Source organism: Chenopodium album, chromosome 16 (genome assembly GCF_948465745.1).
Source record: "Chenopodium album chromosome 16, dcCheAlbu1.1, whole genome shotgun sequence".
In the NCBI taxonomy this organism is placed as follows: domain Eukaryota; kingdom Viridiplantae; phylum Streptophyta; class Magnoliopsida; order Caryophyllales; family Amaranthaceae; genus Chenopodium; species Chenopodium album.
The window spans coordinates 50,095,619-50,119,923 of NC_137849.1; the positions used below are offsets into that span (position 1 = coordinate 50,095,619).

The window sequence follows — 24,305 nt, forward strand, 5'->3', positions numbered from 1 at the left end:
TATATATATATATATATATATATATATATATATATATATATATATATATATATATATATATATATGAACCGGGGCATTGTCCGGGCCAAAAACTAGTTAAACTATTAAATCAAATAAGATCATACAAAATACGTAGTATTATATAAGATCAGATCAAATCAGATTAGATAAGCAAAAATAAGGTACAGACTAAACTAACCTTAAAAACCCTCAACGCGTGCGATTGAAGATTTTAGAAAGAAGAGTGTAACAACTCTAGGAGTGCAGCCCTCTCTGGTCATCGTATTGCCTTCTTCCTTCATTTTCCTTTCAATCTCTCGCCTCTGGTAAATAAATTCTTCTCCTTTCTCTGTTTCACTCTTTTTCCTCATTGTATTTTTCAGTTTTTTTTTTTTTTTTTTTTTTTTTTTTTTTTTTCAAATTTCCTCTCTTTCTGTGTTAATATGTACGCTTTAAACTGATCAAATTACCCCATCAAAAATTGTAAAAAAAAAAACTGATCAATTTAGCTTCTTGTATTGAACTTCTGTGTTTGTTTCAGATTATCGACTTTGTAGATCTAATCATATTCAAAAATTTAACTGGGTTCATGAATAGATTATGCTTTCCTCATGTTAATCTGTTCAATACTAAGTTAGTGATATACGAAGTTTGAAATAATTGAAATTGCATTTGGGTTTCAGTGAATTATGGAAATTTGAACACCCTTTTGGGTATTTGAGTAATTCTGCTTATTTTAGGCTGTAATTGTATGTTTATGTTTTTAGTTTTGAAGTGCGAATTAGGTTAAGCCTACCTAATGTGGGTTTTCTAATTTGTTGAATTATTTGTATAAAATTAATGTTGTTTCACTGATAGCATTTGTTATATAATTATTAGGTTGACCACTTGAATAACTAAAGATGAGAACGAAACGAAATTCTTTAATTGGGGAAAGGTATTGTGGGACTGAAAAGAGGCAGATGAGCTTAATTAAGACAGTGCAAGAAAGAGCTGCCAAACTGCAAACTTGTTTGGCACCCTCTTTACCTAATGATTTGATATTTCAGATCTTTCTGAAACTTCCAGTTAAATCTGTTTTGAGATTTACTTGTGTTTGCAAGGCATGGTATAAGCTGATCCATTGTGCTGAGTTTGTTTCGGCTTATAATTCTCTTGCTCAAAATACCCCAGTCATACTCAGAAAAATTTATGGGGAAAGATCAAACACTTTCCATGCCAAAGCCCAACTCAATCTATCCAAAAATTTTAGTCTCTTCCCTTGCAGCTTGGGGTCTAGACGACGAAGCAAGTTCATCTATTTCTTAGAAATCGAAAATGAGGAGGGCAAGCTTCTTGACCTTAATATGAGTTGTTATGGCTCAGTTGTATCCTCTTGCAATGGATTGATTTTGATCACGTCTAAGCATGAAGCACTTGGGAGGTATAGAAATTCATCTTTGGACCAGCCTTTGGTTGACAGCAAAGAAAACCCAGGGCAATTGATTGTGATGAATCCTATGACTAGGAAGTTGATAGGGTTTCCTCTAGGAACTCTTCCGTTTAAACTTCACGATGAGTCGTATGGGCTGGTGTTTAGCCATTCAAATCGTGTTTATAAAGTGGTGCATTTGTTCAAGGATAAATCAGGGTGTATTTCTTGTGAGATTTTGAGCTTGCAGACAAGATCATGGAAGGCGGTTGATGGACCAGTTGGAGTACTTTTTCGTAATTTTGGCCAAGCACCCATTCCAATTGTAGGATCTTTGCACTGGCTTCTTGGTCCTTTTGGTTATGATTACATAATCTCTATGAAGGCCGATGATGAAAATTTCTTCATAACCGACCTTCCAAAGACTATGGATAAGTATGATAGGCTAGTCGCAATGGATGGTTCTTTGAGTTTTGTGAATGGTTTGGACAAAGACCACATAGAGGTGTGGATCTTGAAAGGGTTAGAAGGAACAAAATGGGTCAAACAACATACTATTCTTATTGATGCTAGTTTGGGTTTGGATTATGTGGTGTATGGTAATCTGGATTATGAAGAGCATGTTAATGTGGGTGATGAAGGGCATGGTAATGAGGAGCATAATGAGGATAATGAGGAGCATAATGAGGATAATGAGGAACATGATAACGTGGATGATGAGGGTAATGGGGAGCTTTTGAATTTGGACAATGAGCAGCATGTAAATGTGGGTGATGAGAATAATGAGGGGTTTGGTTTTGTGGATAATGAGTATTATTCATTATCTTGTTTTGCTTTAAATGCCAAAGAAATGGTATTCAGGAGAAGAGATAAATTGTTTGCATATGATTTTGAGCTTGAAGAATTCAGAGAGATCAGAATGGACCATGGAAAAATTTTGGCACATGATACTCTCATACCTCACGCCAATAACCTTGCTACCTGGGAACCTCTTGAATCTATGTGGTAAATGCATTTTAGGCTAATCTCTTTATGGTTACTACTAGAGTTTGTGGTTTCTTTGTCCCCCCCCCACCGTAACACTCTAGTGGTTACTGACTTGTATAAATATTAAGCTAAGCGATAAAGATGTGATTTTTGAGGAGAATGGGCAGCTTTTGATTAATTTGAAAATGGAAGTAACAAACAAGAGTAGCTTGAGGCTACTAGTCTCTGATTTAGCACCTTTAGGGCACCACTCTCTAGCTCTAGAAATTACTAAGATCTTGCCTGACTAGCACATCCTACCCTCCCTTTCTTATATATACATAATCTGCCAAAATAAGGAAAACAACAAAAGTTGTTAAGGTAGCTGTCAAGGCTCCTGCTCTCTGATTGCTTGGTGGCTGCTGTGCTTGGGGTCTGCCCTGCTGTCCATTCCTAACATTCCCATTTGCTGACCTCTCGTCCTCCTTCTTGCATAAGTAATCAAGCCACCGCCCTTGCTGAGTATATTATCCGTTACATTCCCTCCCCCTAGAAGACTCACCTTGTCCTCAAGGTGGAAAGAGGGGAAACGCTCATTGATCAAGGAAGCATCTTCCCATGTAGCTTCGAGCACAGGTAGTCCCTTCCATTGAATTAGCACCTCCTTTTCTTGCGGCCTGCGCTTAGATGCCCTCACATCCAACACTAGCTCAGGTTCCTCAATTAATTCCAACTCCTCTGTCAGTTGGGCTGGAATTAATGGGCTAGCCACCTGATTTCCTAGTGCTCTTTTTAATTAGGAAACATGGAAAACAGGGTGAACACGGCATGAATCGGGAAGCTCTAACTTGTAGGCCACCTTCCCAATCCGTTGTACAACTTTGTATGGGCCATTAGGGCTAGTTGCGAGGGATCTCTGTCTATATGGCTGAAGTTTTAAGTAAACTGAGTCCCCCACTTGGAACTCTTCTTCTATTCTTTTCAAGTCCGCGTTCGCCTTCATTCTTTGCTGAGCCCTTAATAGATGCATGTGTAAATCATCTAGGATCCAATCCCTTGCTTGTAACCACTCATCCAAGCTATCCACCGGTGTTTGCCCTTTTCCCACCTTGATCAACTTCGGAGGGTTTCTTCCATAGACCACCTTAAAAGGAGTGAACCCCGTGGACTCGTGTGAAGCTGTATTGTATGCAAATTCAGCCAATGCAGCCACGTTCCCCATGTCCTTGGTTGCCCATTGACAAAGCACCTCAAATAGGTCTCTAAGGTCTTGTTTACCACTTCCGTTTGACCATCGGTTTGAGGATGGTATGCCGTACTTCTTCTCAATTCCGTGCTTTGCAATTTGAATAACCCGCGCCAAAAGATGCTCATGAATATGCGGTCTCGATCCGACACGATAGAGGTGGGAAATCCATGTAATTTCACTATTTCCTTTACGAAAATTGCTGCCACCGAGGCTGCAGTGAATGGATGCCTCAATCCCACGAAGTGCGCATACTTAGAAAGCCGATCCACTACTACTAAGATCGAGTTCATGCCCTTAGACAATGGAAGACCCTCTATGAAGTCCATGGATATCTCATCCCATATTGCTTCGGGTATTGGCAGCGGTTGTAATAGCCCAGCAGGTTGCAATTGCGAATTTTTTGCTTGTTGACATATCGGACATTGCTTCACATGGGTCCCAATATCTTTTCTCATACCGAGCCAATACCACTCGGCTGCAACTCGCAAGTAAGTCTTTGTTTCTCCTTGATGTCCCCCTATGGGGCTGTCGTGGTACTCCCTTAAAAGCTTGGAAATTAATTGGGAACCCTTAGGAATGACAACTCTTCCCTTGAACATCAATCTTTCCCCTTCAAGTGAATACCCCGCATACCCTCCTTCCCCTGCTGCTATGGCAGTCACTATCTTGCCCAATAAGGGGTCCTCCCTTACCTCCTTATCAAGCTTTTCCCACTCCACCTTTTGCACCGAAACCATGGTGGTCAATTCCTCCTCACAGCCGCCCCTTCGAGAGAGCGCATCGGCCACCCGATTACTAGCTCCCGGCTTAAATTGGATCTCAAAATCGAAGCCCAACAATTTTCTCACCCACTTTTGGTAGTCACCACCTACTTCTCGTTGCTCCATGATATACTTAAGGCTTTGTTGGTCCGTTCTCACCACAAAGTGCCTTCCAAGCAAATGGTGCCTCCACTTGACTATGGCTAAGCAAATAGCCATTAACTCCTTCTCATACGTGGCTTTCGCTTGTGACCTTGGACCCAATAGCTTGCTGAAAAAAGCAATGGGCCGTGAGTCTTGCATCAACACGGCTCCTAGCCCAAATCTGGATGCATCGGCTTCCACAACAAACACCTTACGAAAATCGGGCATCCTTAGCACGGGGGCCGTGCTCATGGCTGTTTTGAGTTGCTCCAAGGCTGCCGTGGCTGCCATAGTCCACCCAAAGTTTTCTTTTTTAAGTTGCTCGGTCAAGGGCTTAGCAATTTAGGCATATCTTCTTATAAACTTGCGGTAGTACCCGGTCAATCCCAAAAATCCTCTTAATTCCTTCTAAGTTCTTGGGCACCGGCCACTCCACCATAGCTCTAACCTTCTCCATGTCTACGGGCACCCCTTCACTCGACACAACATGTCCTAAATAGGCCACTCGAGGCTGCCCAAGCTCGCACTTCTTAAAGTTTACCACTAAACTTTGCTCCTTGAGCACATTCAATACTAACTTCATATGCTCCACATGAGTCTCTTTACTTGGGCTATATATCAAGATGTCATCAAAGAACACCAATACAAACTTCCTTAGATAAGGTCTAAACACTTCATTCATCAAAGCTTGGAAGGTTGCGGGGGCGTTGGTGAGGCCAAAAGGCATCACCAAGAATTCATAATGTCCCTCGTGGGTACGAAAAGCGGTCTTGTGTGTGTCTTCTTCCTTCACCAAAATTTGATGGTAGCCCGATTTAAGGTCAAGTTTCGAAAAAATCGTAGCTCCATGGAGCTCATCTAGTAGCTCATCAATGATAGGAATGGGGTATTTATCCGGGATAGTCTCACGATTGAGGGCGCGGTAATCCACGCAAAACCTCCACGAACCATCTTTTTTCTTCACCAACAACACCGGGCTCGAGAAGGGGCTAACGGAGGGCTTAATAATTCCCGCCGCTAACATCTCCCTAATCATTTTCTATATCTTGTCTTTTTGGAATTGGGGGTAGCGGTACGGCCTAACACTCACGGGGTTGCTCCCTCCCCTCAAAACAATAGCATGCTCGTGACCTCGCTTGGGTGGTAATCCCTTGGGCTCGGAGAACACATCAGAAAATTGATCTAACACTTGCTCCAACTAAACTGGCAGTTTCGAGCCTCCCTCTGCTAATTCCTCCCTTCTTGCTCCCTGCTCCACCAGATTTACTTCCACCCAAAGTCCACCTCCCTCATGCCTCAAGGTCCGAATCATGGCCTTGAGTGACACCTTGGTGCGCTCCAATGCCGGATTTCCCACCAGCGTGATACTCTCCCCCCCCCCCCCATCCTTGAAACTCATTACATGAGTTTTCCAATTGTGTGTGACGGTTCCCAACTTCTCCAACCACTCAATTCCTAAAATCAAATATGCATTCCCAAGTCGGAGTGGCAAAAAATTGTCCACCACGACGTAGCCACCACTGAGGACTAACCTCACCCCCTTGCACCGCCCTTTACCCCAGATCTGGTCACCGTTGCCCAAGGAAACACCAAATTCGCGACTTCCTGACACCGACACACCCACCTCCGCCACCAGCGTGTCAGAGATGAAATTGTGCGTGGCCCCTGGGTCCACCAGGACAACCACTGCACGCGGCCCTACTCACCCTTCGAGTTTCATGGTGCGGGGGTTCGAGATTCCCACCACCGAGCATAGACTCGCCCCAGGGGTGGTGGCGAAAGTTTCTTCATCACTTGACTCCGGCTCCGGCGGCTTAGATGGTCCAGCCCCGTCGTCAGCGGTCTCACCAAGTAGTAAGACACTCATCTCGCGGTTCTTGCATCGGTGGGCGACACTCCACCGTTCGTCGCATCTAAAGCACAGGCCCTTGGCCTTCCGTTCTTGGTGCTCGAAGTCGGTGAGTCTTCGTGGTTCGCCGGATTTCGCCGTGGACTGAGTGGTCGACCTCGGAAAGTTAACCGAGGCCTGAGATTCGGAGGGGGTTCCCGGAGCTTTGGGCCAACCTCTGAAACTCGTGGCCCGTTGGTTCGGGGTTCCAAAAGTGCTGATTAAACCCGACCCGACTGAGGATCTGGATCCGGAGGGCCCAGATGAGCTGGCGACGCTTTTACCCGACCCGTAATACCCTGTTGGTTTTCGGATCCCCCCGACCTGATTTCGCTCTTCGACCCGACCCGCGATTTCCATTGCTTGCTCTAGGTTAAATGGGTTCATGAGCCTGACATCAGCCTTGATGTCATCTTTGAGCCCATTTATAAAGTGGCTCATCATAATGGTTTCAGGGACGTCCTCCAACGGAGCTGAGAGTTCGATAAATCTCTTGCGATATTCAAGCACGGTGGTTTCTTGGTTGGCGGCCAACCACTGCTCGTGGAGGCTTCCGGCATGGGTGGGTCGGAATTGCCGCAAGACCCGAACTTTCATACCTTCCCAGTTCGCTATCGGCCTCCGTCTATTCTCCCATTGAAACCACCGCAAGGCGTCGCCCTCCAACGCCGAGACCGCCGCCTGTAGCTTCTGTTCATCCGTGAGGTTGCAATGGAGGAAGTACTTTTCTCCCTTAAGAATCCACCCATCAGGGTCCGATCCCTCAAATAAGGGCATGTCTAACTTCCTCGGCTTCCAACGCTCTCCACCTCCATTCTGCTCCATCCAGTTACGTATCCCCGGCGTATATCCTTGTCCTTGCTCGTGATTTCTCTGGTTGACCAAGTTGCGCAATTCCTCAAGGAACTGAGCTTGGTTCATGGCGTTGGCCGTGGTTTGGGCTTCTTGCTGCTGCCTCAATAGCTCAAATTGATCGTCGAGCTTTTGGCTGGCCTCACTCAAGGATTTCTTGAGGGTTTCTTCTTGGGTTTTCACCACCGCTTCTAGTGCTTCCATACGAGCCTGCACTCAAGCCATTTGCTCCTCCAAGTTGTCGCATCTCTGGGTTGTAGAGGTCACCATTTCTTCTCTCCTTTTTTTTTTTTATTTTTTTTATTTTTCAAAACAGAGTACGGTGTGGTGGTTTCCGATGCCGGCAGGCGCAGGACCGCCGCTCTGATACCACTTGTAACACTCTAGTGGTTACTGACTTGTATAAATATTAAGCTAAGCGATAAAGATGTGATTTTTGAGGAGAATGGGCAGCTTTTGATTAATTTGAAAATGGAAGTAACAAACAAGAGTAGCTTGAGGCTACTAGTCTCTGATTTAGCACCTTTAGGGCACCACTCTCTAGCTCTAGAAATTACTAAGATCTTGCCTGACTAGCACATCCTACCCTCCCTTTCTTATATATACATAATCTGCCAAAATAAGGAAAACAACAAAAGTTGTTAAGGTAGCTGTCAAGGCTCCTGCTCTCTGATTGCTTGGTGGCTGCTCTGCTTGGGGTCTGCCCTGCTGTCCATTCCTAACATTCCCATTTGCTGACGTCTCTTCCTCCTTCTTGCATAAGTAATCAAGCCACTGCCCTTGCTGAGTATATTATCCGTTACACCCCCCCCCCCTTCTCTCTCTCTTCTTATCAGTTTATCGAATACTACGTAGATTCTCATGCTTATGTTAACTTCAATCTAACTTGATCGCACCATTGTAAAGAGCATTACAGCAGACTGAGTGCATACAAGGATCTTGGAAAAAAAAAAATTTAAAATTTATTTTTTAATTGACTGAGTTTGAAATTTGATGAAGTTAGTCGGAAGAGCTATCAATTTCTTACGTGCAACTAGCTCTAAAGTATTGATGGCTTTAGGTTTAGTTTCAATAAGAAAATTGAGAGTTGATATTGAACTCTGCAAGTTCGACTGCTATGACTGTCCAGCATAAAATTTAAGATAACTCAACCTTCTAGGAGCATGGGTAATGATAATGAATAGTCTTACAGTCTTTTTGTTCATAATCCTGGCTAACTTGCATGAACTTACTCGTTCTTCAAGTCTTGGCAAAGGGTAGATATGGTGATATGTGTAGTCATGTTCTTATATTGACAAAACTGGACGAGTTAGTATTTTAAGATCTGTTTTAGGCTATACCAATGTATGATCTCTAGCTCTAGCATAGCATTGATCATTGTAGAAAAAAAATATACACTTATGTTAAAGTAGGCATGTGTGATTCATATTCGCAGCTTACATGTTTCTGCAATGTGTATTTTCTTCGTCTGTAATTGTGTGGAAACATCTCTGTATCTCTGATTAGTGATTTTTTTTTTCCACTTTTACAGTTGAACTTTGATAAGTTGCCAACACGTTGAAGTTCTAGAAGGCCAGAAGCTCGCGAGTAACTGCTAAATTTATGTATTCGATATTGTGACCATGTTCATTATCATTGTACACATTGGATCAGCTTGGTCACTTATTTGGTTCTATGGTGTGCATTATGCTGTTACAGTCCACACAATAGTAAGATTGCTGTGTATATTTGAAAAAAATTGCCCTTAGTTATTAGAGTAGTCAATTTTATGTAAGATGTTGGTTATCTGTTATGACATTCAATGGCTGTAGCAAATCTTTGTAAATGACAATTTGACAATGGAGGATTCTGTTAAGAAAGTCGGGCTTCATATTTCAAAACCTGAGGAAGTGGAAGATTGCAATATTATTAGTACAAAATTGTACTTGCTTAAAAGGAACTACACATTTTTGCTAATCTTGATTGAGGTAATTTAGCTATAATTGACATTAAGGGAATTGGGGTTAATTTGAAAACTGGTTACTTTCCCTAATACTGTTGTGTTCAGGATTCTGCACACTGCATCATTCTGAATCTAATCTGGTGCCAGATGGTTCAATATTGATGTACTAGGTAGAGTAATAAAAAGGTGGATTAATTCATTACTCAGAAACACAAGTATCCTTGTTATATCACATTGCTACCAAGCTCTGTTTTCTTCCATGACTATGATACTATCTTTCACGACAATCACACACTCATACAGGGCCTTAGGTTCCTATCTCGGGGTAGCCAGTCTGGGAATTTGGGTGGATATCGTGAAACTTGACTAAGATGGTTTCCGAATTAAGGTATTCTGGCCTCTGGTGTCCCTGTATCAGGAACCATATCTGTACACCTTCAAAACTTTCAACTATCTGAAACACTGGTTAGTCCCCTTCAATCAGCCACCAGGCTAACAAAAGAAGCTAAATTTTTTTCATCCAAGTTTTATCAGCAGTCCACTCCAGATCACAGTGATATCGCTAATGGTTCCTCTTTCTTCAAGCAATATGATGAACTCCTAGACTAATACAAACACTTGACGATTGACAAACATCCAATAGCAAATACACCCACAGAAATCAAAGCAAATCTCTAAAACTCAACTCATAAAACTCCATGTGCTAATGCCATGCAGTTCATATTTATCCTCCTTCTCTTCGCAAAATTCAAGTCTATACGATAAAACCATATAATTGTCACAAGTTTTCAGCATCTAGTCTTGTAAAAGAGATTGCTTCACCTTCAATCAGTGCCATACAAAATTCTTTACTGCAAGTCCTCCCCAAAAGCTCGAACCCAACCCCCTCTTCCCCCTAAACCACATAAATGGACTCTTTCCACTACATACACTAAACCTCTTTGTTAGCTAAAGATCACATGTTATTACACATTAATTAAAACCTCGTTCCAACAAGTAAACATAGACTCGAGTGTATAAGAACTCGACAAATTAGATGCAATACAATTTCATAGCAAATCAAGGTGCATTTCTCAATAAATCTTGGCCATTGCAACAACATTACATAAAAAAAGAGTCCACATTATCTTCATTCATAAAATAGCAGCAGCCAATAAGGTGCTACAGAAACAACATTAACCATTAAAATAGAACAAATTTAGCTCACAAACTAAAACTCACAACACATCTCTTTAGAGCCTTTTTTTTTCCAACATTGTTAATCATATACACAATATAATAGCATCTCAACTCTCATTAATCCATTATATTTCAAAATTCGAAGATTTTAACAACAAATCTTAAAATTTCTCCCCATTAATCTATACCTGAAAATCGAAGACAAAAAGAACAATCGATTCGCAAATTAATCAAATCAATTGCACAAAGTTATTGATTAGCGCCACTACTGGAACCAGCTTCATGCGAGCAACAACCATGATCATGGTGTTGTTTATCAGCAGCATTCGATTTATCAGCAACATTATCATCTTCATCATCACTAGTATCTTCATCAAAGGGTTTCTCCTTGTGAAAAATACAGCATTTTTTGGAGCTTTTCTTGTTCATAAATTCATTATTGATTGTGCCTTCTTTCCAGGATACCTTCTTCTTGCGATTCAGACGAAGAACTAGGGTTTCCGCCTGTTGTTGTTGATTTGAAGATGGAGTGCTTTCTAGGGTTAGGGTTTGAGAAATTGTAGGAGTTGCCGTTCTACTGGTGCTCATCGTTTAATCGGATCGACGAAATTTGAATTCAATTGAGTTGGGGATTTTTTTTTTTTTTGGTTAGGGTTTGAGGAGAGGAAATTGATGAAGGAATAATGTACAAATTGATTGAGATTAATGTGTTTGATTTTGACAGATTTGGGGGTTTCCATTTTATAGATGACTACTTGCATACGAGAAAGTTCTAGTCGCAATTTGGCGAATGACGCAAATCATACGGAATACAAATTGTACAATGTTGGATGTTATTGCATTCACATGATCATCATACCTTTACCAAATAGTGAGTTGGTTGACCATCTTTTTTACACCATTTGTATTAAAGTAGAGATATTTCGAACCACTTTTCAATTTCGTATAAAAATTGGTTGTGGGACACAATCTCCTTCAATACACATATTTAAGGCTTTAAGCGATCTACTTCTAAACTTTATACGGAGTATAACAATTAATCATTTTAAGGGGGCAGTTGGTATGACTGTATGAATATTGGGAATAGAATGAAAAAAAGAATAAATAAGGAGGAAAAAAGAATAATGTAACTCTTACCTTTTTGTTTGTTTGGTTTAAACATAAAATAAAATCATCACTTAAAGTTTATTATTCCCTTTTTTTTTGTTTGATGTGGCCAAGGGAAATAAGTAGAAATCATTACCCAAGTCCCAAGATAACAATAATAAGCCACATAATCTCTTTTTTCAAGTCCAAACTTTCTAACCAAACACTTGATAATGGTGATGTCGTGATGAATTACTTGAATCCGGTTCATCAAAAAGAAGATTTATATACAACACAAATAAAAACACAAAGGTTCACGTGATGTCGTGATGATGAGTGAATTCATATGTGTTTAATGCATCCGATTACATAATCTCAGCAATCAATATGAGATATTACTCCTTGTAATCTATTTAAAGTTTTAAACTCCTTTTTCACCTAATGAACCCTTATTTGATTTTCATGAACATAGATTTTAGATGTGGTAAATATATTGACGATGACATCAAATTTACTCAAGTGATTATGCAGATTGTTTAATTATGATTATGTTTCTTAATCTGTTGAATTAAAACATCAAAAGAAATGACAAAAACAGCTCTCTTTAAACAAAAGCCCGTCTAGCTCAGTTGGTAGAGCGCAAGGCTCTTAACCTTGTGGTCGTGGGTTCGAGCCCCACGGTGGGCGTTTATCCAATATTTTTTGCACCTTGCTATTCAATTATAAGATGTAAATCATAATGATTTTGAGACGAAATATACATTTAATTTACAGTTTAATCTAGGAACAATTCTGAACCAACTATAAATTTGCACTAAAGATCTTGGTATGCTTAAGGCGATCAATAATATCAGCAACAGAACCCACTGCAGAAATGAGCGAAACAAGCAAAGCAATCAAACATAACCCTTGAAGCATAAACCACTTGACCCCTCCTTTCTTTAGATCAACCTGTTTCATGTGCATTCTTACTGGCAAGTAAACTGTCAAAGGAAAAAAGGCAATTGACCCTAACAGCCCCAACACTGCATTAAAGAACGGGAACATCATGGCAGTTAGCACGGTGATGACTACGACTAGGGGTCTTAGGAGAAGCTGGCATAGCGTGAATTGGAAGCTTAATGTTTTGTATCCTGGGAGTTGTATTGTGTATGTGTTGTGGATGAACGGCGATGCTGGCCATCTCATGGCTAGCCACTTCTCGTAGCTAGCAAATATTGGTTGTGCAAATACCTGAACATAGTAGTTACAAGGTCGATATGTATAGGCTACATATATAACTAGCTATAATAACTTTGACGACAATTTGGTACATATAAAAAATAGAGATATACACGTACGTACCTGAAATGCTGCAGTTAAATGTATAACCACCCCAATATTGGCAAGGTCAACTAGCCAAAAGGGTTCATGGAAGGCAGTGAGAACATTTCCTGGAGCCTCATTACCAAAGGCAAGGTATCCCATACAACCCAAAGATACATAAAAGGCGGTTGTCAATGCAATGCTGTACAAAGTTGCCCTCTTCATCGTTTTATTCTCTGCTGGAGGCGATTTTAACGTGTCCTGCAGTTAAATTCTGTTTTAATCAGTAAAATTCAAGATAGTTTGGTTAAAACCAATTGAAGAGAGCAAATGTGTAAGTATTATACAATAATACCTCAATCTCAATCAGCAACTGAGCATAGGTGTAAGAGAAGGCAATATTCCCAAGAGCTTGAAAAGATTGCCAGAGTTTAGAGGACAAAGTGAGGCCATTTGTCCCAATCTCAACACCAGTTAGGTTGCCTCTAAGCTCGGGATGAGACACGAATTTGGCTATACATAAATATAGTGCAACAAAAGAGTAGCATAGTGACATTGTGGCCGCGATTACTGAGAGGAAAGTCACCTTCTCGAGGCTAGGAAGTTGAGAGAGTACGATATGTATGGCCCCGAAAATTAACAGGAAAGAGTTGCTTGATGGCTGACAGTCAGCTTCTGTTCCTTTTGTGTGGTAGCAGTTTGTTCTTTTAACAGACCTAATTAAAATTTGTAAAATTAAGAATCTTGGTTAATGCATGCACTAATGTAATACAAAGTATATGAAAATTATGGCTTAAAGACTAAACAAATGTTGCAAAATTATCATGCAAAATTATCATGCAAAAACACTCACAACATGCTTGTTGCTGCTGTGATTGTATAACCAACAATTGTTCCCCAAAGCAAGGAATACTGAGCAAAAGCACATATGAACACCTCCGTTTTTCCTGTAACATTTAAACATCAATAATTCATTCTAATTAAAGTTTGTAATAGTAAGTGAGATGTTCGTTTGATCACCTAAGGTAGCGCGTACAACTTCCATGTAAGAGTGGTTCCTCTGGCCCTTGACAGGGTCAGGAGTCCGATAACAGTCGCAGAGTAAACGGGCAGTGATGTAAGTAATAACAGCAAAACCAAAGAGAGAAAGTGGCCCATAAATCCAACCCATTTGAGCAACACTCCATGGCACTGCTAGCACACCCGATCCTATCACTGCTGTCACCGCGTGTGCTGTTGCAGTCCATGCAGTTCCTGTAAGTTGTACATTTTTTTTTGTTTATGTTAGAAATTAGTAAGATTTCCATCTTTCTTACATTACTTTGTACAACCTAATCAGTCAATAAAACTTGTTAATTGTGTGGTTTATTTTACTTGTTTGAGTATTTTTTTTCAATCAATGAGTTGTTACTTGTTAGCATTAAGTTGTGCTACCATTAATCAATAATAATGTATTAAATTACTCTGTACAAGAGTGGGTTGAAATAAAAATCTAAAACTGAACATGATAGAGAATATACGCAGAATATTCTTTATTTAGGTTTAAGATGACCACATTTTCTTTGCTAAAATGTAATAATGTGGTTAAAGAACGTTCTTTGTACGTAAATTATTTAGTGTTACTTTTTGTAAGACTATAAAGTTGGAAAAGATGAGTTAGGTCCCGTTTTCTTCCCTTATTTTTGCTGAACTGAAATTATTTTTACTGAAACAAAATTATATTTGTTGAACTTAAATTATTTTTATTGAACTTAAATTAATTTTACTGAATTGAAATTATTTTTGTTGAACTGAAATTATTTTTTACTGATTTTCTATTATAATTCTTTTTAAGAAAACTGAATTTTATTGAACTGAACTTAATTTAAATGAACTGAAATTATTTTTACTTAATATTATTTTTTTTTAAGGTGAAGAGAACAGGGCCTTACTAATCAAGAATAATTAGCTAAACTTTATTTTTCATTTCTTTGTTCTCTTTTCCTTTTTTATTTACTTTTATTATTAGTTTTTCTACCAGTCAGTATCTATGAAGGTGAATGTGGTGGGCAACACACAAGTGACTCAGAGTGCATTAAAAAAGAGGAGGAGGAGGAAAAAAAAAAAAACACTCAACCTACAAAAAAAAATAGTGCTCATGTGCTCACCTAAAAAAAAGTTATGACTTATTATCAATTTGTTTATTCTTGTTAGATTGACCTCTGATCTAATGACATAATCCCTTTCTTTAATGTCATTTAATTAGATGGGGTAATCATGATGCTCTACTTTCCAAGTTTTAAGGAAGTTTTTTGGTAATGGCCTGGCTTCTTCTAAGGCTATTTTACTAGATCACCTCATCTCAATTAAGTAAAGTTTAATAAAAATAAGTCAAGTTCAATAAATATTCTCCACACTATATAAAAACGCACAACACTAACCCAGTAAGGTGATTTATAGACATCAGCTGTAATATTATCCTTTCTTAAAACTCGATATCAAATTACCTTCCAGCTTTTCCCTTTACTAAAACTTAATTAACAATTTTAATTTTTCTGTAAACAAAAGTTAGTAATTAACAAGCAAAGAAGAAGTAATGAAAACATTAGATAAGTGAAGTGCAAGTTATTACCTGTCCTAATGCGGCCATCATCATCAAAATTCATGGTTATATTATGTACTGAAGTTTTGATGGTATGAAGAAGTTAGCTTTCAGACTGCTGCTGCTTTTAGTGAGAAAATAATCTCTCAACTTTGATAATGTATCTTGGTTTGTCTAATATAATAGTATATATAATGGGAGAAAAAAAAAAAGTAGTTCTTGCTAATGATTATTATGTATTTTAGTGGATGCTTGGGTTGTTTCTAAAAGAACTTTTAATTTGAGGCCAGGTTACAAGTTACAACACTATATATGGATAATTATTGTGGGTCATAATTTGGAGATACACACTGTATTCCACTAAATTTAATCAAGTTTATTGGAAAACTTCACCAACTTATGTATGTATTATATATGTTGTGTATACTTTGATCTTCATGGATTTTGGAATCTCATCCACTTAAGTTTGTTTTTTTTTCACCTACTTTACTTTTGCTTGTAATTTGAGGGATCTTAGGTTTAAAGATAAAATCATCACCACAAATACATTCAATTTATGAAATGACATGCCAACCATATTATTACATATCTATATACATTCATTTACAAACATGTATATGTTGGTGAATTACTAATAACCTTAGCTTGCATGTCAATAACAAAATTATGAAATAAATAAAATGTAGTAAGCATATATGAGTATGAAATTAGCCATACAAACATTAATACTAATTGTTTCGGGTAAAAACAATGGGACCTTGCCGAAGGTCCTATGAAGTGGTGAAGACTGGGCTCGGTCCAAGTGATGTTGGGCCGAGGGTTTCTTGCACAGCAAACACACGTAAACTGGCCTCGGGGGTGTTGCCGAGGAAGGCCCCTCCGATGCTAAAGTCAGTACAATGTGTAGAGAGAGAAAGCTATGCAAGAGAATTAATTGCTTGAGGCTTTGTGTGAATGCATGTACAAATGAGATATTGATGGTTTTTATACCTCTGCATATATGGGAGAAGTGGGCCTTGGCTCAATTGACTTGCCTTGTTGACTGATCTTGACTTTAGCACAATTGGAGAGTTGAACCTTGACCTTGGGCTTTTAATTGGATCATTTAATGACTAGGCCCAATTGGATTAAATTGATCCCAAATAACTTGCCCCCCAGACCCGATTTGGAAGTAGGACGGGTCGGGTTTAATTAACCAGAAAAAAGGAGGGAAGTAAATGATGTAATTAATCCAAAAATTTGAATTTAAACCGCAATTAATGAAATAGCGGCGGCTGGATGGATAATTGTGGAAGTTGGACGGATAATGGGCGGTTGATCATGGGAAAATGTGTTTAACGGTTACTTAGTGAGGTATTTAAGAGAAATTAAAGCGCGGACTCCTAGAATTCCCATTTCTGGAAATATAATCAAAGAGGCGCATTATCTCTCCTCACTTCTTCACAAACACGCACCCAAAGCTCTCGAGAAAACCCAAGAACCCACATCAAAACTTCGCAAATTCCCCGAGCATTAAGCTTAGAAACTGAAATTCGTCATTACCAACTTGTAGATCGGCAAATTCCGCTTCAGATTAAGGTAATTTCCTTTGATTTTAGCTTATTTTTCTTCGAATTCGAACTCTTTCCCCTTTTTTCGACTTTTTCTTCGAAACTCGACAATGGCGAGAAGAGTTAGAGGTAGGGCCCGTGCTCCAAGAAGGGCAAGGCAAATTCCCGATCCCAGGAACAGGACTGGGACTTGGAATAGACAAAGAGTGGGGCCTGACCCTGCTGAAGGGATCAGGGCGAATCCAATTTCTTCGGCGCCTCCTGAAGGAACGGAGGGGCCGAGCACTTCTGGACAGGACGAAGGTGTCCCTTCTGTGCTTTGGGATGTCCTTCCTGGATTTACTGAGTGGGAGGATGCTGAGGTAGCCTCAGCTATGATAAAGAACTGCCCCTACCCATGGTGGGTAGAGCATGCTGATGTATATCGGTTTGCCGAGCAGATTGAGCTGCACTACGGCATTATGGAGGCCGATGGGTATTGGTGCCGAATTCCCCTAGCATCTGATAGAATCCATCGTCCACCCCCGGGGTATGTGGGGGTGTACACTAGACAGCTTCAGTATGGGCTGAGGTTCCCTTTGGATGAGTTCATCCGAGACATGCTCATCCATTACAAGATCTCCTTATGCCAGCTAACACCAGTCATCATCCGAAGGGTGATGACTTACTTGTGGGTCTGTAAGTTTTTCAGATATACCCCAAATCTGCACTGCTTCAAGAAAGTCCATCGGCTGGTGCCGAATACTCAAAGTGGGCATGGACATCATGGTCCTAGGTGGTATCGGATTGAGTCCCGACCCCAGTACTTGACAATGTGGCCGAATGATTCTTCAGATAAAGACTGGAGAGGCCAATGGATCTGGGTTAGGGCACCCACAGATCCAGACCACCCTTATGTCTTCAGCGCCCCCCGATACCTCTCCAACCCTGACCCAGAGATGCTTAGCTTGGGTCCTTTAGAAAACGATGGCCAAGGAGACTTCAATCTCCATCAGGCCAGCATTTTTGGGAAGATGGATAACCTAGGGGGGATCGGCCGATTGAAAACAATTCCAGCAACCTGGCTCCCAGACAACCATTATGTTTTCAAGGAGCATATGCTTGCTGCTGTCGGCCTCAGCCGAAAGTTTAGAGATGGTAAGCTATTTCGGCTGGGGCCGAAGCCTTTTCTTTTTATTTTTTGCTTTCGCATTTATAACTTATCCAGCATTTTGATGTTGCTGAACTGACTTTTGCCCATTTTCTACGTTCAGAGTTGAACGAGGTCACTGCCAGAATAGACTACGAGCGTCTCGGCGTTGACCAAGGGAGGACCATACTGACTCGGGCCCCCTCCATCACTGAGCCGAAGGATAGAGACGTTCATCTGGACTCGGCTCATTTCCAAATTGAAGCTTCTGCCCTCTATCAGCGGCAGAAACCTTGGTGGAAGAAGAGAGATCCCTGGTGCCAGCTGTTGGACGAGGAACTCGAAGCTGCTCATACAGCCGAAGAGGTTGCACGGGCCATCGAAGCTTGTGAAGGAGGAGAAGGCTCCTCCAAAGCAGCTGAAGAAGCAGCAGTAGCAGCTAGGGCCGCTGAGGAAGAAGACGAGGCTTTGCTGAAGACCTCGGTGAGTTCTCAGACTTAGCTTTTCAGCTTCTTTTTTCTTCTCTTTTTTTTTTTTTTTTACTCACATTCTTCCTGCCCCCTATCTTTTGCAGTCTGAAGAGAGCAAGAGACAGAGAGAAGGGAAAGCCCCTGCTCGTCCCGAAGACCAAATCCAAGAAGAATCTGAAGAATCAGACATGGACGAGCAGCCTCTTCTCAAAAGAAGACGAAGAATGGCCATCATTGGCCCTCATGACTTTCAGACGAGGCCGAGGCCCGTTGGCGTCAACATCAGGGAACCCGAGGAAGGCAGTGGATCGCCGAGGGTTCCCCAACCACCACCCCAGTCTCCGCCGAAGACCCCTTCACCACCTCCTGAGATGGAGGTGGATCAGAAAACTCCCGATCCAAAGGGAGGGGTCCAAGAGGAGGAAGTTCAAGAGAGTGCTGCTAAGCACAATGCTGAAGATGCTGTGAAGCCTGATGCTGAGGGTTTCACAGCTAATATTGCGAGAGAGGTTGAGGCTTTCGTCCTCACCCCTGAAGAAGAAGCAGAGGTCATAATCATTGACTCTGCTGAGAAGAAGGAGGAAGAAGTTCAAGAAGAAGCTGAGCCATCCAAGGCTCAGGAAGCTCCATCGTCTTCCTTTCCTTCATTCCAGACGCTGCAGTCTGGAGAAATGGGTTTCTCGGCCCCCCGCATTCCTATTCCAGATCACATCTGGGATCTCATATGGGGCCAGAACCGAGAAGGTGCTGCAGCCTACTTCGGCAATTTTGGTGGCCTGTCCGAAGTAGATAGGGCGAGGATCTGGTCGCTGAAGGCCACTGCTGGGATGGGCGAGTCCAGCAGATCAGTTCCAAACCCAGTAAGGTCTAATCAACTGCTGATGATGCAGGTAAATTTCCTTCCTTGCCTTTATTTTTCAATTCAGCTCTTCAGTTCATTTTTTTTAAACTGAATTGTGCCTCTGTTTCCAGTTTGTGCACAATCAGACTCTCACTGTGGAGCTGATAGATTCCCTACAAGATAGGGTTGACGCTGCCGAGTATGAGAAGAAGGTGGCAGATGAGGAGCTGAAGCTTGCTAAGCTGAAGCAGGCAGCAACTGAAGAGAAGCAGCAGAAGGGCGAAGAATATGAGAAAAAAGCTGCTGAAGCCCTTCAGACCTTCTGCGCTGCTATGGAGAAGGAAGTTTTTCCCCCACTGATAGAAGGGGAGAAATTCCTTCAGGAGCACATGGGAGTGGACATCTCCAAATTCAAAGCTGCTATTGAGAGCAGAATCAGAGAAGGAGCTGCTGCACAAGCTGAAGTGCAACAAAAGCTAGAAGCTCTTGAAGCCAGTAGAATGGCTGCTGAAGAGGCGCTCCAAGCTCAAAATGTCCAACTCTCAGAAGCTGCTACTGCTGCTGAAGCTCAGAGAGTGAAGCTCCAAGAGGCTGAGGATCAGCTGAGGGTCAAAAATGATGAACTGACCCAAGTAAAGACTGAAGCTTCCCAAGTTTAGCAAGAGCTGAACGAGCAGAAAGACTCCTCCTCCAAGCTTGCTGACGAGCTGAACAAATCCAAGAAAGACTTGGAGGAGACAAAGAAGAGGTTGGCTGATGCTGAGGCTGTAGGAGATTATAGGTACTAAATGCGGAAATTACATGAATCATATTCATATAGCACCAAACCAAGGATCTCATGCATAACACATAAAGAAGTAAGAATTATACCTTTGAAGCGTGATTCCACTAGTGATCGAGCAAGAACAAGGGAGACAAAGAACCCCACGTGTGATTCCTCTACTTAGTCCACGAGCACGGATTAAACCTCCACTAATGCTAGTTAGTTGTGATCGAACGCTTCAATCAACCTTCGACGGAGATTAGAGTCACGAGCACACCACAACACCACCCACGCACCACCACACGCACCACCAATGGAGGGGAGACGCACGGATCTAGGGAGGAGAAGAGGAGGGCCGAAAGTGAGAGAGAGAGAATTAGGGTTTGGGATTTCTTGGTTGCTTGTCTGACAATTTCACAGTGTGTAAATTGTTATGTCATGCAACCCTAGGTATGGTTTATATTTATAGATCATATCTAGAAATAAAACCATGTTCAAATCCTAATTGAACTCTACTTACATTCTAAGCCCAAATATAAGATGTGTCATATACTCATGAGGCCCAATAATGGGCCTCCAACTTGTTTAACCCAATACTCTAGTGTGTGACCTTGTAGGATCCATCCTATAAGGCTTTGGACCATTTGACAAGCCCAAAGTCCAATTGTCATATCTAGCAACAGACATTGGCAACCTTATAGTATGAACTTATTATCTCCATAACTGTGATCCTATGATATATCTAGTAATTGCACTTATCGAAGACATAACTCCTTCAATCTCCCACTTGTCTGAGACAAGTGCACAATATTCAAATTCCTTAAGTCAATGTGTGTCGATTTGATAATATGATTGCATCTCATGTCATGATCATATTAGTCTACAAATCTTTTCTTGAAAACTGAGTTAGAATTACAAAATAAATGGTTACTATGTAACACATTTGAGCACGGCCATGCATTTTTTGTGAATTCTCCCTCTTCAAGGGGCCAAGACACATTCCTAGTCAATAGGTAGACTCAATCCAATCTTGTGGCAACTAAAGCTCCCACTCAATTCATGAAGTGACCGGGAAACACCCTTTATAATCCCCATTTACGGCAAGACGTTTGAATGTACCACAGTCAAAACAATCATTGAATAGAATCAGTGTTCCACTCATGTCAAAGGAATCCACTAATATATCCGGAAGTTCTATACTTGAACTTCAAAGTAGGTCTATAGTTCGATCCTGCATCATTCATGCATATCCATGTGATTGACCGAGCATTATCACTATGCTCCCATAGCCCATGAAACTGCACTATCCAATCAATCTTACATGCTAGTTCTAATTTGTGAAATCATTTATGTCCAGTTTAATGATTTCGAACTAGGAACTTAAATAATGTATGAATTTTGTTCACCTGTGGGGTTTCATTCAAAAGGTCATCAACCTAGTGAGCCCATCAATTCATAATTATTTTGGACATTTTATTTAATATTAAAACCACAATTAAATAAGAGAAATAATAGAATTTCTAATTAAACATAATTCTGCAAATGAATGTATTACATATGTAATTTATTTTCTCAAAACAAAATACAACTTCTAATTACATCATTCGCCTCAATCCAGCTTCATTAACATGTTTCTCATGCTTTGGAGTTGGAAGGGGTTTAGTAAGTGGATCAGCGATATTCTCATCCGTGTGAATTTTGCACATCTTGACATCTCCTCTGTCAACGATCTCTCGAATGAGGTAATACTTCCTCTCTACATGCTTGGATTTGAAATGTGACCTAGCTTCTTTTGATTGAGCAATAGCACCATTATTGTCACAAAACAACTCGATTCCCTTTTGAGCACTTGGTACAATGTCCAGCTCAATTAGGAACTTCTTTATCCAAACTGCTTCTTTAGCTGCTTCAACAGCAGCCATATACTCTGATTCTGTCGTAGAGTCTGCGACAGTGCTTTGCTTCGAACTTTTCCAGCTCACTGCTCCTCCATTCAGACAGAAAATGTATCCAGATTGAGATCTAAAGTCATCTCTGTCTGTTTGGAAACTCGCATCCGTATAACCTGTGACAACCAATTCCTTTTCGCCACCATATACTAGAAACATCTCTTTAGTCCTTCTCAAGTACTTAAGGATGTTCTTGGCAGCTATCCAGTGTGCTTCTCCTGGATTTGCCTGAAACCTGCTACACATGCTTAGAGCATATGCAACATCCGGCCTTGTACATATCACTCATTCTTCTCATCTCCTCTGCCGTTTTAGGGCACTGAGATTTACTGAGAGTGATGCCATGAGACATGGGGAGAAATCCTCTCTTAGAGTCTTTCATGGAGAACCTATCAAGAACCTTATCAATATAAGTCTCTTGACTTAATCCAATCATCCTTCGAGACCTATCTCGATGGATTTTGATCCCCAATATGTATTCGGCCTCTCCTAAGTCTTTCATGGAAAAACAACTTTTCAACCATTCCTTGACTGACTCAAGCATTGGTATGTCATTTCCCATGAGAAGTATGTCATCCACATACAAGACTAAGAAAACTATGCTGCTCCCACTAAACTTCTTGTATACACAAGGTTCCTCTTCACTTTTGACAAAATCAAACCTTTTGATTGCTTCATCAAAACGAAGATTCCAGCTCCTGGATGCCTGATTTAATCCATAAATGGATTTCTCAAGCTTGCATACCTTTCTAGGATTTTCTGGATCTTCAAAACCCTCAGGTTGTGTCATATACACTTCCTCCGTCAAGAACCCATTCAAGAAGGCGGTTTTGACATCCATCTGCCAAATTTCGTAATCATAAAATGCGGCAATCGCTAGAAGAATCCGAATGGACTTAAGCATTGCTACTGGGGAAAAAGTTTCATCATAGTCAATACCATGAATCTGTCTGTACCCTTTTGCAACTAGTCTTGCTTTATGGATGTAGGCATTTCCATCCTTGTCTGTTTTAATCTTGTAGACCCATTTGCAACCAATGGGTTTTACCCCATTAGGCAAGTCAACTAGGGTCCACACTTTATTTTCAGACATTGACTCCATTTCGGATTTCATGGCCTCAAGCCATTTATCTGAGTTGGGGCTCACCAAAGCTTGCTTGTAGGTTGTGGGTTCCTCATTCTCCAATAAGAAGATTTCAGAATCCTCAGTTAACAGAACCTCAACAAACTGTTTGTTTCTGATTCTGGCAGACCTACGTGGGGTAGGAGCAACAGTAGAAATTTTCTCTCCAACTCCTTGAAGATTTTCGCATGAATTAGATTCAAGTGGGACGATAGGAGTCTCGCTGGTGGAATTAGCTTGCTCCGACTCATGATTAATCGTTTCATGCGCCCTCGCCTCTGATGTGGTGTTATCCACATCCATTTGTTGCTCGTCTCGAATTTCTTCGAGAACCACTTTACTCCCACTTGGCTTTCTAGATAGAAATTCCTTTTCTAGAAAGACACCATCGCGAGCAACAAACACTTTGTCATCTTCGCGATTGTAGAAGTAATACCCTTTTGTTTCTTTGGGGTAGCCCACAAAGAAACACTTGTCTGATTTAGGGTGTAGTTTATCGCCTTGTAAACGGTTTACATAGGCTTCACATCCCCAAATCTTGAGAAAAGACAACTTTGGAGCTCTTCCATTCCACATCTCATATGGAGTCTTTTCTACAGCTTTGGATGGGCTTCTGTTTAGTATTCTTGCAGCTGCTCCTAATGCATATCCCCAAAAGGATATATGAAGATCAGTAAAGCTCATCATGGACCTAACCATATCTAGTAGAGTCCTATTTCTCCTTTCCGACACTCCATTTAATTGAGGTGTCCCTGGAGGGGTTAATTGTGAAATTATTCCACAATTAATCAGATGTTCATCAAATTCTTGGGTTAAATATTCGCCACCACGATCAGATCGTAGTGCCTTAATTGTCTTCCCAAGCTGGTTTTGTACTTCATTCTGGAATTCTTTGAACTTTTCAAAGGCTTCCGACTTGTGCTTCATTAAGTAAATGTAACCATATCTACTTAAATCATCAGTGAAAGTAATGAAGTAATTATATCCACCCCTGGCTTTTGAACTCATTGGTCCACACACATCTGTATGTATGAGTCCCAAAAGGTCGCTAGCTCTTTCACCTATACCCGTAAAGGGTGACTTAGTCATTTTCCCAAGCAAGCATGACTCACAGTT

At 40.8% G+C, this 24,305-nt stretch overlaps 2 protein-coding genes and 1 non-coding gene across 5 annotated transcripts; 2 read left to right on the forward strand and 1 right to left on the reverse strand.

The window, feature by feature from the left end:
- Positions 1-187: 187 nt before the first annotated feature.
- LOC145585844 (putative F-box protein At1g47790) lies at positions 188-9,170 on the forward strand. 2 transcript variants are annotated; one of them, XM_081642559.1, is made up of 3 exons: positions 202-326; positions 880-2,416; positions 8,803-9,170. In XM_081642559.1, exons 2-3 carry the CDS (start codon positions 903-905, stop codon positions 8,804-8,806), a joined length of 1,518 nt encoding a protein of 505 aa, XP_081498685.1. In that variant the 5' UTR covers positions 202-326; positions 880-902; the 3' UTR covers positions 8,807-9,170. The 2 variants fall into 2 exon arrangements, 1 of the variants encoding a protein (XP_081498685.1); XR_014100735.1 differs by lacking the exon at positions 880-2,416 and having other exon boundaries at positions 188-326.
- Positions 9,171-12,082: 2,912 nt separating this feature from the next.
- LOC145585845 (amino acid permease 2-like) lies at positions 12,083-15,638 on the reverse strand. Of its 2 annotated transcripts, none has more exons than XM_081642560.1 (6): positions 15,395-15,637; positions 13,804-14,037; positions 13,637-13,730; positions 13,139-13,499; positions 12,823-13,044; positions 12,083-12,711 (listed from the first exon to the last, which is right to left on the reverse strand). In XM_081642560.1, the coding sequence occupies exons 1-6, from the start codon at positions 15,426-15,428 to the stop codon at positions 12,280-12,282; spliced, it is 1,377 nt and encodes a 458-aa protein (XP_081498686.1). In that variant the 5' UTR covers positions 15,429-15,637; the 3' UTR covers positions 12,083-12,279. The 2 variants fall into 2 exon arrangements, with proteins under 2 accessions (XP_081498686.1, XP_081498687.1); XM_081642561.1 differs by having other exon boundaries at positions 12,375-12,685; positions 15,395-15,638.
- TRNAK-CUU (transfer RNA lysine (anticodon CUU)) lies at positions 12,093-12,165 on the forward strand. The gene has a single exon. It is a non-coding gene; the product is annotated as a tRNA-Lys (tRNA).
- Positions 15,639-24,305: the final 8,667 nt, after the last annotated feature.

Bases quoted from the DNA above. Each gene is read 5' to 3' on its own strand.
- LOC145585845 (XM_081642560.1), bottom strand. From the start codon at position 15,428: ATGAATTTTGATGATGATGGCCGCATTAGGACAG. The intron at 14,038-15,394 runs GTAATAACTTGC...TACAACTTACAG, and splicing joins TGATGGCCGCATTAGGACAG to GAACTGCATGGACTGCAACA. The intron at 13,731-13,803 runs GTGATCAAACGA...TAAATGTTACAG, and splicing joins AGTTGTACGCGCTACCTTAG to GAAAAACGGAGGTGTTCATA.
- LOC145585844 (XM_081642559.1), top strand. From the start codon at position 903: ATGAGAACGAAACGAAATTCTTTAATTGGGGAAAGGTATTGTGGGACT.